This window comes from Pseudorca crassidens, chromosome 10, assembly GCF_039906515.1.
Source record: "Pseudorca crassidens isolate mPseCra1 chromosome 10, mPseCra1.hap1, whole genome shotgun sequence".
NCBI classification, from domain to species: domain Eukaryota; kingdom Metazoa; phylum Chordata; class Mammalia; order Artiodactyla; family Delphinidae; genus Pseudorca; species Pseudorca crassidens.
Window position 1 is genome coordinate 23,294,723 of NC_090305.1, and position 15,829 is coordinate 23,310,551.

The 15,829-nt window shown below is 52.0% G+C and overlaps 2 protein-coding genes across 5 annotated transcripts; one reads left to right on the forward strand and one right to left on the reverse strand.

Moving 5' to 3' along the window:
• The first annotated feature begins 35 nt into the window (after positions 1-35).
• Positions 36-4,120, forward strand: CSNK2B (casein kinase 2 beta). 4 transcript variants are annotated; one of them, XM_067752538.1, is made up of 7 exons: positions 36-190; positions 797-879; positions 1,607-1,709; positions 2,262-2,377; positions 2,825-2,900; positions 3,048-3,237; positions 3,891-4,120. In XM_067752538.1, the coding sequence occupies exons 2-7, from the start codon at positions 808-810 to the stop codon at positions 3,979-3,981; spliced, it is 648 nt and encodes a 215-aa protein (XP_067608639.1). In that variant the 5' UTR covers positions 36-190; positions 797-807; the 3' UTR covers positions 3,982-4,120. The 4 variants fall into 4 exon arrangements, with proteins under 4 accessions (XP_067608639.1, XP_067608638.1, XP_067608636.1 ...); XM_067752535.1 differs by lacking the exon at positions 36-190 and adding an exon at positions 287-470; XM_067752539.1 differs by lacking the exon at positions 36-190 and adding an exon at positions 411-552.
• A 4,326-nt stretch (positions 4,121-8,446) lies between these two features.
• On the reverse strand, positions 8,447-12,447 carry LY6G5C (lymphocyte antigen 6 family member G5C). Its single transcript, XM_067755815.1, has 3 exons — positions 12,345-12,447; positions 11,098-11,265; positions 8,447-8,961 (listed from the first exon to the last, which is right to left on the reverse strand). The coding sequence occupies exons 1-3, from the start codon at positions 12,445-12,447 to the stop codon at positions 8,867-8,869; spliced, it is 366 nt and encodes a 121-aa protein (XP_067611916.1). The 3' UTR covers positions 8,447-8,866.
• Positions 12,448-15,829: the final 3,382 nt, after the last annotated feature.

The window sequence follows — 15,829 nt, forward strand, 5'->3', positions numbered from 1 at the left end:
CGCGGCTCCCAACGCTAAGCACTTGCGCGTTGCCCTCTTCCCCACCCTCCCCAATTTCCACTCCCCCCCCACCCCACTTCGCCTACCGCGGTCTTGTCCGCGCCCTACGTTGCAGCGGTCCCCGCGGTTCCTTGGAAGCAGAAACTCCCCTTTCCCCCCCCGTCCCCCGGTCCCAGTCCCCGTCCAGTCGGTGAGTCTGGGGTCGTCCCCGCGCCGTGTCCCCTGTCCCTGGGCGCGGCACATGGGGTCTCCCCGCCTTGATATGGGGGTGGGGAAGGAAGTGACCTGGTCCGGCACCGAGGGAGGGAGAGGTGGCCAAAAGGGTGGAGGCGGGATGTGGGGACTCCCATGAAAGGAACCTGAGGGCCACCCCCAGGCCATGAGAAAAGGAGGGGCTCGGCTCTTGCTTGGAAAGGATAAACTTCGGAACGCTTGGGAATGGGGCCGGGAACACGCGGAGACCTGCGCGGGTAGGGAGCCTGAGCCGCGGGCCCTGCCGGAGTTGACGCGGAGGAGAGAGGGGCCTGGCCTTCGGGAGCGTCAGGGATGTGGGTAGGACTAGTGGGTCAAGACCTGTCGGTTTCTCACAAGTGGTGGGACCCCAAAGAATTTATCTAGTCTCAGAGAAAAGGGGCCGAGATGTGAATAAGAGGAGCTAGAGAGACGTGCTCCAGGTTCGGATCCTTTAAGAAAGGGTTGCCCCAAATTCTTCCATGGTTGGAGGGCAAAGTGTGGAAGGAGGGAGGATATCAGAGGCAGGGAGGGAGAGCTTACTCTTACACTCCTCTTTCTTTAGCTTACGTGAAGATGAGCAGCTCAGAGGAGGTGTCCTGGATTTCCTGGTTCTGTGGACTTCGTGGCAATGAATTCTTCTGTGAAGTGAGTTCTTCTCAAACCCCCTATCCATCTCCACATATAATCTGGCTAAATAAAAAATTCTCCCACATATTCAGCTTCCACACACTTCTTTCACAGGCTTACGTAAAAACTCTTTCTCGTCAAGGAAGAGTCCCCTTAGTAACTCCCTCACTAACTTGTGGTGAAGGGGCAAGACTGGGGCCCCAAGTCAGCCCTGACATTCTCCAGCAGTATAACGTTGGACACGTCAACCTGTGTATTTTCTTTTTTATTACCACAGTGATACTGGTAGTGGTAGTACCTATCTTTTGTGGCTGTTAGGACTAAAATAGTTCCTACTAAAGCGTTCTGTAACGTGCAAAGCTGTGTGTTAACATAAGGGATTGTAACTGCCTTCAGAATCCAAGCTGTTGAGCCTCCACCTTCCTCAGAGAGCCAGCTGGCCCTAAGGAGAGGCCAAAACTGAGATGGGAAGCAGGAATAGGAACAAGGATCATGAAAGGAATGTCTCTCTAAGACGGGGTTTGCTGTACCTGTTTATCCTTGGAAAAGAAAATCCGAAGCTTCTATGGGTGGGCGGTACATGTGAGCTGGGGAGAGAGACTCAAGTACTTCTGCTGAGTTGGGAGTGGGGAACAAAGGGAACAGAAGCAGTTGTGTTGAGGATAAGGCACCAGTTGGAGCAACTTGCCCAGGTCAAAGCTGAGGATTCTGTTGTGGGTTTCCTTTTGACTTCATGTCCCGACAGGTGGATGAAGATTATATCCAGGACAAATTCAATCTCACTGGACTCAATGAGCAGGTGCCTCACTATCGACAAGCTTTAGACATGATCTTGGACCTGGAGCCTGGTGAGACACCCTCAGGGTTGTTTTGTGTGTGTATGCTTTTTTTCCTTTTCAAATCCTGTTTATCTGCTTCTTGAATTTCTAAATTTCCTTTTGGTTCTCTGACCCCCTTAACCCAAAGTCTTCTACTTCATTTTGATTCCCTACCTCACTCTTGCTTAGTTTTGTGACTTAACACCACTCATTCCCATACTCTGATCCTGTTAACTTAGCGCTATTCCATAATGCCCATTTTTCCATGAGTCTTATTTTCTGCTGCTTTTCCCTGCCTTGCACCTTCCAGGCTAGAGTTTCGTTTTCTGTGGAGACAGCTTTGCGTTTATGTATCGAGGGAGAGAAGGGAGCAGAGGCTGAGAGGGATGGAAAGAAGGCAGAGCTGCCTTGGGTTGGTGGAAGGGTCAGAGGCCCAGGTTTCTGGGTCAAATGCCCAGGCCATGGGTGTGGTGAGGCTCAGAGTTGGGTGCTGGGCTGAGTAACCAGCAGCCCCTGGGGGTGGGCAGGGCACCCAAAATAGCTGTAAGACAAGTGGTTGCATTTGGTTGGGCCATGTTTCAGATGAGGAGCTGGAAGACAACCCCAACCAGAGTGACCTGATTGAGCAGGCAGCTGAAATGCTCTATGGATTGATCCACGCCCGCTATATCCTCACCAACCGTGGCATCGCCCAGATGGTGAGGCCTCTCTACTCCCACTTGGCTCCTTTGCAGGCAAAAGGGAAACAGTTTCCTGCAGCAAGAAGTCACTTGTTTCAACCTTGTCAAGGAATCTAGCTTAGAAGAGGGAAATAAACCCCAGAACCTAGGCTTAGGGATTAAAACCTGATTGAGGGTGTGATAAAGGGGGTGTTTTCAGGGAGGGAGATGTGACCTTGGGCAGGAAGTTGTAGACCGCCTCTTCCTCAGAGAATAAGCAGCGAATGGCTCTGATGGTCTGCAGCCTGCCTAACTGGAGGAAGGGAAGCAGAGGAGTCTTGAGGGCCCATCTGAGCCAGAAAAGGGGCCTCTGGACAGCGAGAGACAGGAGGAGTTGGGGACAGAGTGACGTGGGTTGGGCTGAGGAGGGGGTTGTCTCTTCTCTTCATACCTATCCAGCAACCCCTTCCATTTTATTCACTGCAGTTGGAAAAGTACCAGCAGGGAGACTTTGGCTACTGTCCCCGTGTGTACTGTGAGAACCAGCCAATGCTTCCCATCGGTGAGTGTTGGAAAAGGGAAAGAAGGGCCACATAAAATGGCAGGTCCACTGGGAAGGAGTTGGGGCTCAGCAAGTTGGGGCCTGAGTCCAGGAGGGAGGTTGGGCAGGCTTGGGTTACCTGGCCTGCTGAGTCTGGCTGTCTCCCAGGCCTTTCGGACATCCCAGGTGAGGCCATGGTGAAGCTCTACTGCCCCAAGTGCATGGACGTGTACACACCCAAGTCATCGAGGCACCACCACACGGATGGCGCCTACTTCGGCACCGGTTTCCCTCACATGCTCTTCATGGTGCACCCCGAGTACCGGCCCAAGAGGCCCGCCAACCAGTTTGTGCCCAGGTGGGGAGCAGGGACAGAGTCACCAAGGGTCAAAGGAAAGGGCCGGGGTCCCCCAGAAAGAAGGGAGGACAAGGACAGGGCATGGTCTGTTCTTGACACCTACTTCTCCCAAAGCCAGGGCTTTTCCCTGCTGAGTGACCTTGGGAAAGTTGTGTGATCATCTATGCCTCAGTTCCGTTATCCATGAAGTGGGGATGGTGACATGCCTGACAGTGTGTTTTTAAATGTATGAATCGCTTAAAGTAATGTTTGTCACTTGAAGCAACATTTAAACAGTAGCTAACCTTGTTGTCTTCTTGGGTGTTCAACCTTCTGCCAGGAAATCCTCAGAGCCACGGTTCAAGTGTGGTTTATCTTCCTGGAGTATCATTTTTACTCTTGTGTAGAGAAGGAAAGTTCAGCTTTATATTGAAACAAGTACTGACGTGTGTGCTTGTGCGTGTGTACACACGTGTACGTCCTAGAATTTGAGTTTTAATGGATATTTAAAATAAATTTCCAAATATTCTTGAGAGAAGAAGTTTGGGAACCTCTGCCCTTCAGTACTGAGCAGGCCCATGAAGGAGCTGGGGTGGGGAGGCAGGAATGCTGGCCACAGGCAGGGCCAGGATGGGGCTCACGCTGCTGCCTCTCTGACCTCTGCCCTGACCCAGGCTCTACGGTTTCAAGATCCATCCGATGGCCTACCAGCTGCAGCTCCAAGCGGCCAGCAACTTCAAGAGTCCAGTCAAGACGATTCGCTGATTCCCCACCCCACCTGTCCCCAGTCTTTGACACTTTCATTCCTTTGCTGCCACCCTTTCATGAACCCTCTATGGTTTTTAGTTTAAATTAAAGGAGTCATTATTGTGGTGGGAATATGAAATAAAGTGGAAGAAAAGGCCGTGGGCTGATTTGCTGGTGCTTGGGGTTGGGGAAGGGAGGGTAATGGTGTGCTGAACCCCAGGAGCTCTCCTGGCCCCGCCCCCCCCTCCTCAGCTTGAAATCCAGCACAGATTTGTGCCCAGTGGATTTGGGTGATGTTTTTAGTAGGAAAGTGGAGTTGTAGAATTGGGTGTGGGGATGTGCAAAGATCACAAAAGACTCAAAAATCAAATTTCAAAGATTAGAGAAATATTCTTTTTGGGCCACCTGTGGTCGTCTGTTTATACTCTAGGGAGTGCAGTCAACAACACTTTGAGTTTGGGTTTTACAGGGAAAGTGGTCCCAAAATAAACAACTGTAAGGGGTGGGGAAAGGAGGGGCAGGGTCCAGAACTGCTGTTGTGTGGTGTCTGCCTGCCCCCTGCTGGGGAGCTGAGACATGCGCATCTCAGAAGGATGGGGGGCACTGGCTTCCTGGCTAAGGTTTCTCCAGAACAATAGGGACTGACCCTATTGTGTGGGAAGGATAGCAGATGGTACCAGAGAAGGAAACATCCATGCACCCTTGAAAGGCACGCAGGACAAAGGTAGACTGCTGGATTGGGGCCCAGGTATTGCCCCTGTCTGGGCTACTGCTCCCACATTCAGGAACCAGACCTGGTGGGTGAGGACATGTCCCTCCTGCCAAGTTAGTAGCTTCCTCCTCCAGTCAGGAATATAGCTCTGTACCTGCGGTAGCTCCTGCTCAGACTGCCTGTCAAAACTAGCCTGCAGTTCAGGCTTAAGGAGCATGGTCACAGGAAGGTGGGGTTTCAGAGCACCCCTGAGGGGCTTCCCCTCTCCCCAGAATTCCATGATGAAGGCCTATATGTTTGTAGGTGTGCTGGTCATGATGGGCTTCACAGTGGGAAAGGGTAAGTGGGACACGGGGGCAGGGAAGGAGGGGTGACTGAGTCCAGGGAGGGGATGGCTCTGGATGAGCGGGCTCCCTGCAGGGCAGGGAACATGGAGTGAGCCAACACGGCCATTTCTCCTGTCTTCCACTTCCCCAGCTCTTGTTGCTGAAGTCCGGACCTGCCACCTCTGCCTCTTAGAAGATCCTACTATAGGATGCGTTTTAGGCTCAGAGAAGTGCACGATCAGCAGCTCATCCCCATGCATGGGGATCAGCATCTTTCATAGTGAGTCAAGTCCTAGGAAGGGGCTACTGGTAGGGCAGCCCATGGCTTGGTCTCCTCTTGTAGATGAAGGCTGCTTGGGGCCTGAGGTCTAAGGAGATGGAGGATCCTGGAGGGGGAGGGGTCTGGGCTTCTGTGGAGCCAGTTAAGCTAATTTTTCTGGCGCCTTCTGATGGAGTCTGGGATAGGAATTGGGTCTGGGTGAGGGATCGTGGAGTCTGTGAAAGGGGTGCCAGGTTTGGGGACTATGGGAGGCAGCAGTGGTTGTTAGCTGTCCCCTCTCTTCCAGATACCAAGGTTCGCTTCTTAATCCGGGGCTGTGGACAGCACAAGTCTTACTGGTGCCAAGAAAAACACCCCACCTACCTCCCAGAGTACTGGTACTACTCCCAGTGCTGCCAGTATGATTACTGCAACTCCTGGTACAGCCCCCAGCTCCAGAGCTCCCTCCCTGAGGCCCCTGAGGGGTCCCTGGCCCTGCCCCTGTCTGAGTCCCAGATCCAGTGGTTCTGCCAAGCCCTGAACCTCTCACTGCCCCTACCCAGCTTCCATGCTGAGAAGGAGCCTTCTGAAGGCCTGGACCCCCTGGCTGTCCTGCCCCTGAATCTGAGTTTGTCCATTGCTGACCTGCGCCGCATATACTGGTTCCTCAACAATTCAGGACTTTTGGTTCTTCCCTGGGCTAGGCTGTGACGTCTTACCCTTCCCAGATTTCACTCTGGTCCAGCGTCTCTCCCCTGACACCCCAGCATCATGTACTGCCCTCTCAGAACACTCACACTTTCTGGTCTGTGAGTTCTCAGTCTTCCTTTCCTTTGTACTTCCATCGTCTATATGGTTTTGGTTTAGTTTCCTCCCCAAAAAGCAGTTGGCACTGCACCCAGTGCCCTTCGTCCACCTAGAAAATAATCTCAAATGTGAATTCTGCCTAGGCTGACCTGGGAAAGGCACAGTGGTTTCCTCATCCCTTTCCTATCATCTGAGTGGGATCATCCCCCCCCACCCCCCATCTTCCTGATCCCCTCTCAATCTGGCTATTTCCACCCCTACACTTGTCTCTAAAACCTTGTGCCAGACTGACCTTGCATCAAGACGGGTGAGAGGCGGACTTTGTGCAGATTTCCTGACTGGGCACTCTGGTGTTCCTACCTCACTGTCTCCACCACCCTCACTCCCGCCTGGTCTCCTGCTTCCTTTTCTCATCTCTTGTCCCCATCTTTGACTTCCACAGCCCCACTTCACGTCCCTGAGTCCTGACACCCACTTGCACAGAATCCCAGGGAGAGGAGAAGATCTGTCCTCTGCTCCACATTCTCCAGTTTCCCTCCACAATAAACAAACTGGGCTAAGTCTGTGTCACATTGTTTATGGGGTCAGGCTCAGGTGTGGGCAGGTGTAAACAGGTTAAAGAAAGTTAACTGGGTGTGGGGTTCAAACAGGGTTGCAGAGCCCTGCCCACTCCACTGGGCCTTTGTGGTTCCTCATGGCCTGCCGCAAAGAGCCCACATCCATCCCACCCTCTGCTCAGCTAGAGATCAAAGTATGAGGATTGTGACTCCTGCCAGCCTTAAACATACCCTACAAAACCTAGAAAGTTAAACCTGGGTGATGTCAGGTTTTTCCACATAAGAAAGGAGGAAATATTCAACCATGAAAACTCAAGAGCAAACCAGAGGGCCCAGGTCTGCATCTCAGAGTTAACCTGGAGCTGAGGCACCTGCGTTCCTGCCTATTCTCAGTTCTTTTCAGGATCCTGGGAGCCAGGACCCCCTCTGTGAGGGCCTAGGTGGAGGGGGTGGGAGAGTACAGAGAGCACACAGGTGGGGCTGCAGTGGTAGGGTCTTTCATTTTGAAAAACCGCAAGCATGCAGAAAGCAACCTTCCCCATACATTCAATAAACACTGGACACACTGCTCTGAGCCAGGCCCAGTATTAAGCAGCAAGACTTGCAGATGAGTACAGCCAGGTGTCCACCCTTCTGAATCTCACAACCCAGTGCTGGGATTATGAAACTTCTTTCTGAAAAGTAGTGCAGCTCTGTGGCTGGGAGGCCCAATCCCAGCTCCTCTGCCACTTAAGTAAGTTGGTCTCTGTGCCGAATTTTGGTCACCTGTCAAGTAGGGTTAGTGCCTCAGGATTGAGAGAATGTGTGTCAACGTGTGCACAGAGATAGAAGTTAATGGACTCAAAAATAGACACGCCTTAGAGGCAAACATACACACAGATTTTGGTCTATTTAGTTTTAAACCTTTTTGGCCATACAGATGTTTGCGCACCATAAGGTGGGTTTTTGTAAACTACACACCTGTGTTACCACTCCCTGAGTTAGCATAAAGGCTTTTATCAGCACCCAAAGCTGCCTTCATGCACCCTCCTAGACCCTCCTAAAATTCAGGGGTAGCCACTGTCCTGAATTTTGTCTGTGTGCTTGATAGAAACGACATCACAGCATACACTCTTCCTACACAACATTTTGCATGTATGTTAATAGATTTTTGTGGCCCCTTTAATGGCTTGTGCTCTGGTGGGAGAAACCATTTGTTTCTAGGTCAGGAAGCAGTTGGAGGTACAAAGAGAGGTACAAGCCACTGTGTCCCTCTCTTGCCGCCCCACTTTACCCCGTGACCTCTGACTTCAGCATAAGTCAAGGGCCCAGGTTTACACAGCTCCAGCAAGTCAAACTGGAAGACAGCCTCAGAGGATGAGAAACCCAAGGCCCGAAACTGAGGAGTAACTTAACCATGGTCCTTGAAAAGGGAAGTTGAGCCTGGGGTCAGAGAGGCCACTAGGCCTTGCATCTCTTCACAGAGCTCCTTCCCCACCCTCTCCTCCCTGGGACTGGTTCTCTTACAGCTCCACTCCTACCAACACACCCCCATGAACCTCCCTACCAGTCCCCATCCAGCTCTGGGTCTGACAGCACTTCTGAGGATGTCCACCACCCTTCTGGTCTTCAACATAGGAGGGCTTGCAGTTCCTCTTCACCTCTTTGTGCTGAGAGCTGAATCAGAGACAGTGGGGCAGGGCAGGAGCAGAGCTCCGCAGAGCTGGGAGCCACTTACCTGCCCCTGACGGGGCACTCAGGCAGTACCACCTCCCTCAGCCTCCACATCCATCAGAAGAGAGAGACAAATCAAACAGTTTGCACACCTATTTATTTTGGAGGAACAGCTGGGGACTTTGGACAAGAGAGGACCATGGTGGGAAAAGAAGCAAAGCAGGGCAAAGGGGCATCCTTGAGGTGGGAACAGACAGGAAGAAAGATGTCAGACTGAGGCCTTGAAGGAAAACTCCAGAGAATTCTGGAGAGGGAGCCTAGGGAAGGGGCAGAGTGGGAATAGGGGTGTTGAGGGGCGTCAACCAAGAGACAGATAGGACTGGGGTCCAGTAGCTGCTGCTGAGGGCGGCAGGGAGGGCTGGTGGGTGGGGATGGACATTGTTCTGGCTGCCCCCAGGTGGAAATCAGGAGGATGGCTGGAAATTGGCCGGTTTTTACTCCAGAGGTCTCTATGGAAGTTCTAAGGACCATATTTTATTCTGTTCTGAGGGTTACTGCAGAAATTCCGGAAGCAGCATCGAGAGAATATCTAGAAGCCCAGCACTGGAGGAGTGTGGGTGTACGAGCGATCACTCATCTGCTCCTTGCTGCGGCAGTCACTCACCACGATCTCCGAACCACTGTCTGGGGAGGGACGGCAGCAATCAGCGACACAGAGTTCCCAGGTAAAGCCCCGAATCCTCCCATCCCCTCACCCCACATGGACTTACCATCACTGCCCCCACACCCTGCCCTGGACCGCCAAAATGCAACAATTCCTGGAAATGGACAGGCCAGCGAGTGCCAGGGAGTCACCAGCCATGAACTCTGTGGAAGTTTCCCAGGGAAGTTTGGTGGGAAAGAGCCATTCGAGATACAGTGACATCTGGAATGGGGTGAATTGGGACTTGTGGAGCAAAGTGAGGAGAACCAGCACTTCAGGCGGGACCATGTAAGAAAAAGTTGGGAGATGTATTGGAGGTCAGATTGCAGACAGGAGGTGTTTGTCATTTATTTTATGGATCAAAAGTAAGAGAAGAGAAAAAAAAAAAAGTAAGAGAAGATGAGGGACTTCCCTGGTGGCACAGTGGTTAAGAATCCGCCTGCCAATGCAGGGAACATGGGTTCGATCCCTGGTCCAGGAAGATTCCACATGCCGTGGAGCAACTAAGCCCGTGCGCTGCACCACAACTGCTGAGCCTGCGCTCTGGAGCCCACGGGCCACAACTATTGAAGCCGGAGCACCCTAGAGGCCGTGCTCCGCAACAAGAGAAGCCACTGCAACGAGAAGCCCGCGCACCGCAACAAAGAATAGCCCCCGCTCGCAGCAACTGGAGAAAGCCCTCGCGCAGCAACAAAGACCCAACGCAGCCGAAAATAAATAAATAAAATATAAATAAATTTATATTAAAAAAAGTAGAAGAGGATATCTCTGCTGCTATTGTATATATGAGAGAGGGGAAATCTTTGTGCCCATGTACGGGGATGTTCACTGCTGCCCTGCTTGAGAGAGTGAAAACTTAGAAGCAACCTAAAGGTCCATCAGTAGGGGGATGGATAAATCAACTCTGACATGCCCATGCCGTGGAATACCATGCAGCAGGACAGGAAGCTGGTTACAAACTGATACGGAAACATCCCCCATAACTGTTAAGTTTGAAAAACAACTGCAGAACAGTGCTTACAGTAGTATGGTACTGTTTGTGGAGGAAAAAAAGAGGTGAAAAGGAGTAAACAGCATATTTGTATAGGGTGGGATGTGCACAAAAGGTCACAGAAAGGATAATAAAGGCAATTTAAAAAATGTTTTTCTCTTATTCATGCCTGAGAGCTGGGTGAATTGGGCCAGGAGTGGGAGGGAGACTTTTCTTGAATACTCTGATATGGAACCACATCTATGCATCAGCTGTTTCAAAAAGTATAATGAAAGGATTTGAATGAAGGCAGCTTTGTACAGCAGTTGTCAAGAGCACCATCTCTGGAACCACCACAAACTGTGGCTCAGCCTCTAGGAGACTTATGTAAGGTACTGACCTCTGCACCTCTGTTTCCACGTCTGTAAAATGGGGATAACAATGCCTACCTTGGAGGGTTGTAAGTGCTTAGAACAGTGCCGGGTACAGAGTCTGTGTTATGTGTTTATTATTTATTATTGAAAAAGGTGAGGGATCAAGTGGAAGAGCAGGCTTGAGGAACTGGGAATGTAGTCAATTTCCAGCAAGTTGAAAATGAGGTGGAGATATCCAGAGGGCAATTTGACATTACAGTTTGGCCTAACGTTCAGTTTTAGGAGGATGCAGTATGTGCCTGCTGGGTGAAGCCAAGCAAGCAGATAAAATCCTCTGGGAGAGTAAAGAGGAAGAGAGCTAAGGACCAAACTTTGGGGAACGTGAACTGTTAAGGGTCAAGACTTAGCGAAGACCCAGTTAAAGGCAAGACTCAGTGAAGGAGACTGGAAAGAAGCAGTGGAAGATGTAGAAGAGTGGTGCTGGCAGGAACTACTGCTGACAGATGGGGAGAAGGCAGCTTGAAGAAAGGCCAGTAGATTTGGTGATCCCCAGGGTCCCCTACAAGGCTGGGTGCTATGAGGAGGGTTAGCCGAGAAGGGGAGGGGAGTAGAAGTGGAGATGGGGAGTGGCTCTAAAGGAAAGGAAAGAGAGAGAGTGGTGGAACAGTGTCTTAGAGTTGTGGGAACCAGTATTAGGGTGCAGCTTAGAAGGCTGGTAGAGACTCAGTTCGGGAATGGGCTGGGCCCACGACGAAAGGGAGAAGGCAGCTTACTGTTCTCTATGAGCAGAGTCATGCAGCTGCTGCCCTTTGGGGCGAGGCAGATGTCAGATCCCAGAAGGCATCCCAACTCCTTGGTCTCCAAGAGGCATCGATAGCAGCTTAGGTATTTATTTAAATGAATCTGATGAAGGGGTTCTTGATCATAACGCTCAAACTCACCTAGAATACAGAGAAGCACTGACCCCAAACCCACCTAATTCCCAGACTGGCCAATCCCACTGTTCCCTCCTACCTCCCCATCTCAGAAAACCATGAAATCACCAATTCTTTAATGAACCATCTGGCTTAATCTAACATCAGAAGCTTTCGTTCTCATTAAAAATCTCCATTCTCTGCTCTTTTACCTCCTGAAATGAGGAACTCATTCATTCACTCATTTATTCATATATTTGAGGGGCTAACGTGCCCAGCACTCTACAAGCCTCTAACTTTTAAAGGTTAGGGCAAGGCAGTCCATTACAACTTTTGGCAGCCCTGTTAGGACAGTTCTTCCTTTGTGACTTGGTTTCACTGTCCCCACCCAACCCCCAGACTCTTTTGAATACGCTTTCTTAATCTATAATGTTCAGAAGTGAAAACATCAGGGTGCATCATCACAGGACAGGAAGAATCTCAGCTTTGTGTAGACAGGAGACATCAAGCAGCCCAAGGCCACATTCTTTGTTTGGTGGTTCTCTCACTGAACAGACTCATATTAAACTTTGTCCACCAAAGCCCTCCCCAACTGCATTCCTATTCACCTCCCTCCTCCTCTGATCCCAGGCCCAGACCACATGTTGATGAGTCCCCAGACCCAGCAGAGCACTTGGTGTAAGGCAGATGCTTAGCAAACACTTTGGATCTTGTTTCTGTGTCAATGGTGCTTTGCAGCCAAGTGAGGTTATCAGGCTGGATTCAGCCTTGTTCTACACTGTGGATCCTGAGGCTGTCATCTGGCATGTTCTCCCAACCCTCCCTATTCTGTATTGTCCTCAGATTCTAAGAGGTTCCCTTTAGTATCTCCATTCAGGTCACTGCTGTTGAATGAGATAGCCCTGGGGTAATCACCAGAAATCTCCCTCAGAGTGAACATCAGTACATTATCAGTCCCCAGGCATTATCCCACCAAGCCCACCCATCCCATCTTTCTTCCTGCCTGGGTTTACCTGAATCTCCTTGGCAGATGTACCCAGACATCTATCCAGGGTTTCCCTATCCAGCAGGATAGGAGACCCGTCTGACCCCGTAGAGCCACTTACCAAACGCCAAGCTCATCAGGACCAGCATTATTAAGAGGACCATGTACAGGGCTTGGGGGGGGCCCAGATTCCGGCTACCTGCAGGGCCCGCCATAACATGCATGACTGCCCACCAGCCTCCAGTTTGGCCTTATATTGGTGGAAGAGAAGGTGGCGCAGACGAAGGGCAGAGGCAACATCCTTTGGGGGTGGAAATCAGTGCCTGAACAGCCAGAGGGACAGAGCGTCCTCACCCACGGCCATTCTGGGGTCTAACATACTGGCATGGGGACAAGGACCCAGCAACAGGGGAATGAGAGGGGAAACTTCTTTCATATTAATTCAACAGACATTCATTCAATCACTGCATCAGGTGTTGGGGATACAATATTGCACAAAGTCACTACCCCCACAGAGTACACCATCTAGTACGGGAGACAAGTCAACGGACAATGAAGGGGGAGGGGCGGGGAGCGCGGGCAGAGTGCTTCCAGGGAGAACTTGGGCAATGGAAAGTACTGACCCAAGGAGTTTCATTAGAGCAGTAACAAGATCAATTTATGTTTGTAAAAGATTTCTGAGGCCAGAAAACCACTTAGGAAGCTATTCCTGAGCCCAGTCACAAGATGGCGGCCTGGTCTAGCAGAAGAGAGGGAAGCCGCGAAGTGAACGAATCTGAGCTGCATTTAGAAGAAAGACTGGACAGATTTGGACTTAGACTGAATGTGAGGTGAGGGAAGGGGGATAGGCTTGCAAAAGGGGGTAATTGTGACACCATTTTCCAAGATGAGAAACACGTGTCAGAAATCCCAAAGCGAGGACACCTGAGTCGCCAATGACCGTTCTCGGCCCAGTACCCCCTGTGGGTTCCGGTAAGTCAGAGCCTTTCCCTACGCCCGACTTTTCCGGCCCCGCCTCAGCTCAGCTGCAGGTCGGTGGATCTGATCTCCGGCGCCCACAGGCTCCGGCGCTGTGCGCTCGCTCTCCGCGCCTGGCTGCACCTCAGAGATTTTGGGAAGACGCGAAGGCGGCCCCCAGCCCAAGCTCAGCTCTTGGCCGGGCGGCTGGGGAGGGCGCGCCCGGCGTCGGGACCCAGGCATCCGGCCCTGTCAGACACCCAGAGCACTACGCGGCTTCCCCGGAGCGTCGCACTGTGGCGCTAACATCCCTCCCCACACCCGGATTCTGGAGACCACACAGCAAGCAATGAGCAGCCGCGAACTGGCTCCAGGCGCCCCATCCACTTCCCCCGCCGGGGGCCTGCTGGGCCCACCATGCCTGCTCCGTCGGCATCTCGCCAGGTCCGTCTCTCTGTGAGAGACACAGGGTTTTTGCTTTAAGGGTCGGTGGGCTAGGGGAAGTCCTCGGCTTCCAGGAACGGACCACCTGCTCCAACTTCCAGTCTGAAGATTTGGGGCCGGGCCCTGCCCGAGGGTTCCCTGCTGTGTTCCCAACACTATCCAAGAATCATCCGGTCTCGGGGTGCTGATGCGGAAGATGGGAAGAAACTGACGGAGACACGCCAAGAAAGGCGGACGCGAAAGAAGAAATACGAGAGGAAAACACACGCCACTGCGCGCACCCCAAGAGCCTTGGGATAATAAAAATAAGAGAATTATTTTAGAGAAAAGTCAAGAGTAATGGAGAACTGGGGAGGAGCACCTGGGACCGATATAAATGTTGGTTGAATGAGGGACAAAGTGATAGACGAAAACAATTAGACAGCGGGGGCTGCTTTTGAAGCAAAGTGGGCAAAGGAGAAGCAGAAGGGAATTTCACAGCGCCCTTTGACTCCCTCTCTCGAATATAAGCTCCTTGGAGGCTTATGGTGACGGGCTCCTTGGAGGCTTTCCTGGGGTGAAGAGGCGGGGCTTTGCAACTGTCGTCCTGGTGAAAACAGCGGCTGGAGAAATCCACGCTGAGGGCCCCTCCCCCCGGACAAGGGATACCTGAGGGTAAGCAGCCAAATTACCAAACAAAGCAGGTCGGGCCTTAGGACAGAACGATGCAGTTAGAGGAAGAATCGGGCTGAACGAGGGGCGGAGCTATGGATGATTGGGCCGGGCGAAAGCCAGGTTCTGTTAGGGGAGTGGCCGCGACAGAGCAGTCTGGAGAGGAACTACAGAGGGGATCTTTAATCAGAATAGAAATGAATGAAAAAATGAATGACTGGGCTCCTGAGGGAGCTGGGAAGGGTTGGTGATTGGATGGATGGATGGATAGGGACCTGGCTATCCCCGACGCCTGGGCCCCCCACTCTCTGGAGCCTTTCACCCTCGGGGCCCTCATTCACTTGTGACAGTGCGAGAAACACATGCCCCTCCCGGGGACATGGAGCAAACCCTCAACCCAGACACTCAGTTCAGAGCCGAGTCCAGCACCTCACACTGGGAGCAGCGCAGGGTGGCGCCTGGGCCAATGAGACATGGTAAGATAAGGGGTGGCCCAGCCCGGGGCCCACTTCTTCCCAGGTTTCCTGTCCAGTTGCTAGCTCTCCTTTTCCCCAGCCTCCATCCCCTCTCCCAGTTTGCCTAGCAACTCTGGGATGCCTGGGTGTCCAGGCCTCACCTGGTGCCCACTACAGCAAGAGTCAGAGCCTCAGCAGATGTGGTGTCTGCATCTCAGCTGGTCTTCTCCCGAGGCTGCTAGAACCCTGATAAATAGAGTGAGGAGTGGATATGGGGGAGCTGGTCCCACCCCGGGGGCGGGGGTGTGAGCCTTATCAGATAGGGAGTAATCTGAGGGGGTAGACTGAGACTCCTTGGTGGCGCGGTGCAGAATTCAAATTTTGAGCCTCACTTCTCCCCACCCACTTCAGGTATCCATGCGCCCCTCACGGCATCCACTGTTCTCTATAGTATGTGCAGGAAGAAGGGGGAGGGAGACGTGGTTGTAGAGGCAGGTCAACAGAGTCCCTGATGGCCATGGCCAGGAAGAGGGAGTCCTTTGTGTCTAGGGTGTGAGATGTGGGGCACCCCGTGTTTGCATTTAAGGAGGTTCCCTTAGCTGAACAAAGACTTGGGTTTCCAGGGGGCTAACTGTCCTGATGGCTCTGGAAGGCAAGGTTCAGAATCATGCAGCTGGTTCCCACAGCTTCACGCTCCATACTTCCCACCCTGTTTGCTCCCTAGGGCAGAACAGAGGAGAGGGGTGCCAGTATCAGCTCTCCGGTATTTGCTAAAGGTGGAACACTCTGGAGCTGTGGCCACCTCTTCTCTTCTAACCCCAAATAGGAAGCATCATGTCAACTGACAAGTCTCAGATCACTCCTTTCAGCGGAGACTCAGTGTATCTCCCTTTAAGGAGCTGCTGAGCTGGTTAGGGCAGACAGCCTCTGCCCCAGGCATTGCAGGGGAGCTCTGTGCTTTGAGGTTGGAGAAGACACTGAAATTAACCAGAGGCTGTATCCAGGACCTCAGAATATGGTCCACCTTAAGTATCTTTTTCAAAATGGTGGACCCAGGGTGGTAAACCTAGGGGTATTTCATCTGGAAAAGAGGTTTCCA

Coding starts and splice junctions, on each gene's coding strand:
- CSNK2B (XM_067752535.1), top strand. CDS start 380: ATGAGAAAAGGAGGGGCTCGGCTCTTGCTTGGAAAGGATAAACTTCGG. Junction 471..796: donor ACACGCGGAGACCTGCGCGG/GTAGGGAGCCTG, acceptor CTCTTTCTTTAG/CTTACGTGAAGATGAGCAGC. Junction 3,238..3,890: donor GCCAACCAGTTTGTGCCCAG/GTGGGGAGCAGG, acceptor GCCCTGACCCAG/GCTCTACGGTTTCAAGATCC.
- LY6G5C (XM_067755815.1), bottom strand. CDS start 12,447: ATGCATGTTATGGCGGGCCCTGCAGGTAGCCGGAATCTGGGCCCCCCC. Junction 11,266..12,344: donor CCTGATGAGCTTGGCGTTTG/GTAAGTGGCTCT, acceptor TCTGTATTCTAG/GTGAGTTTGAGCGTTATGAT. Junction 8,962..11,097: donor GACTCTGCTCATAGAGAACA/GTAAGCTGCCTT, acceptor GTCCCTCCCCAG/ACAGTGGTTCGGAGATCGTG.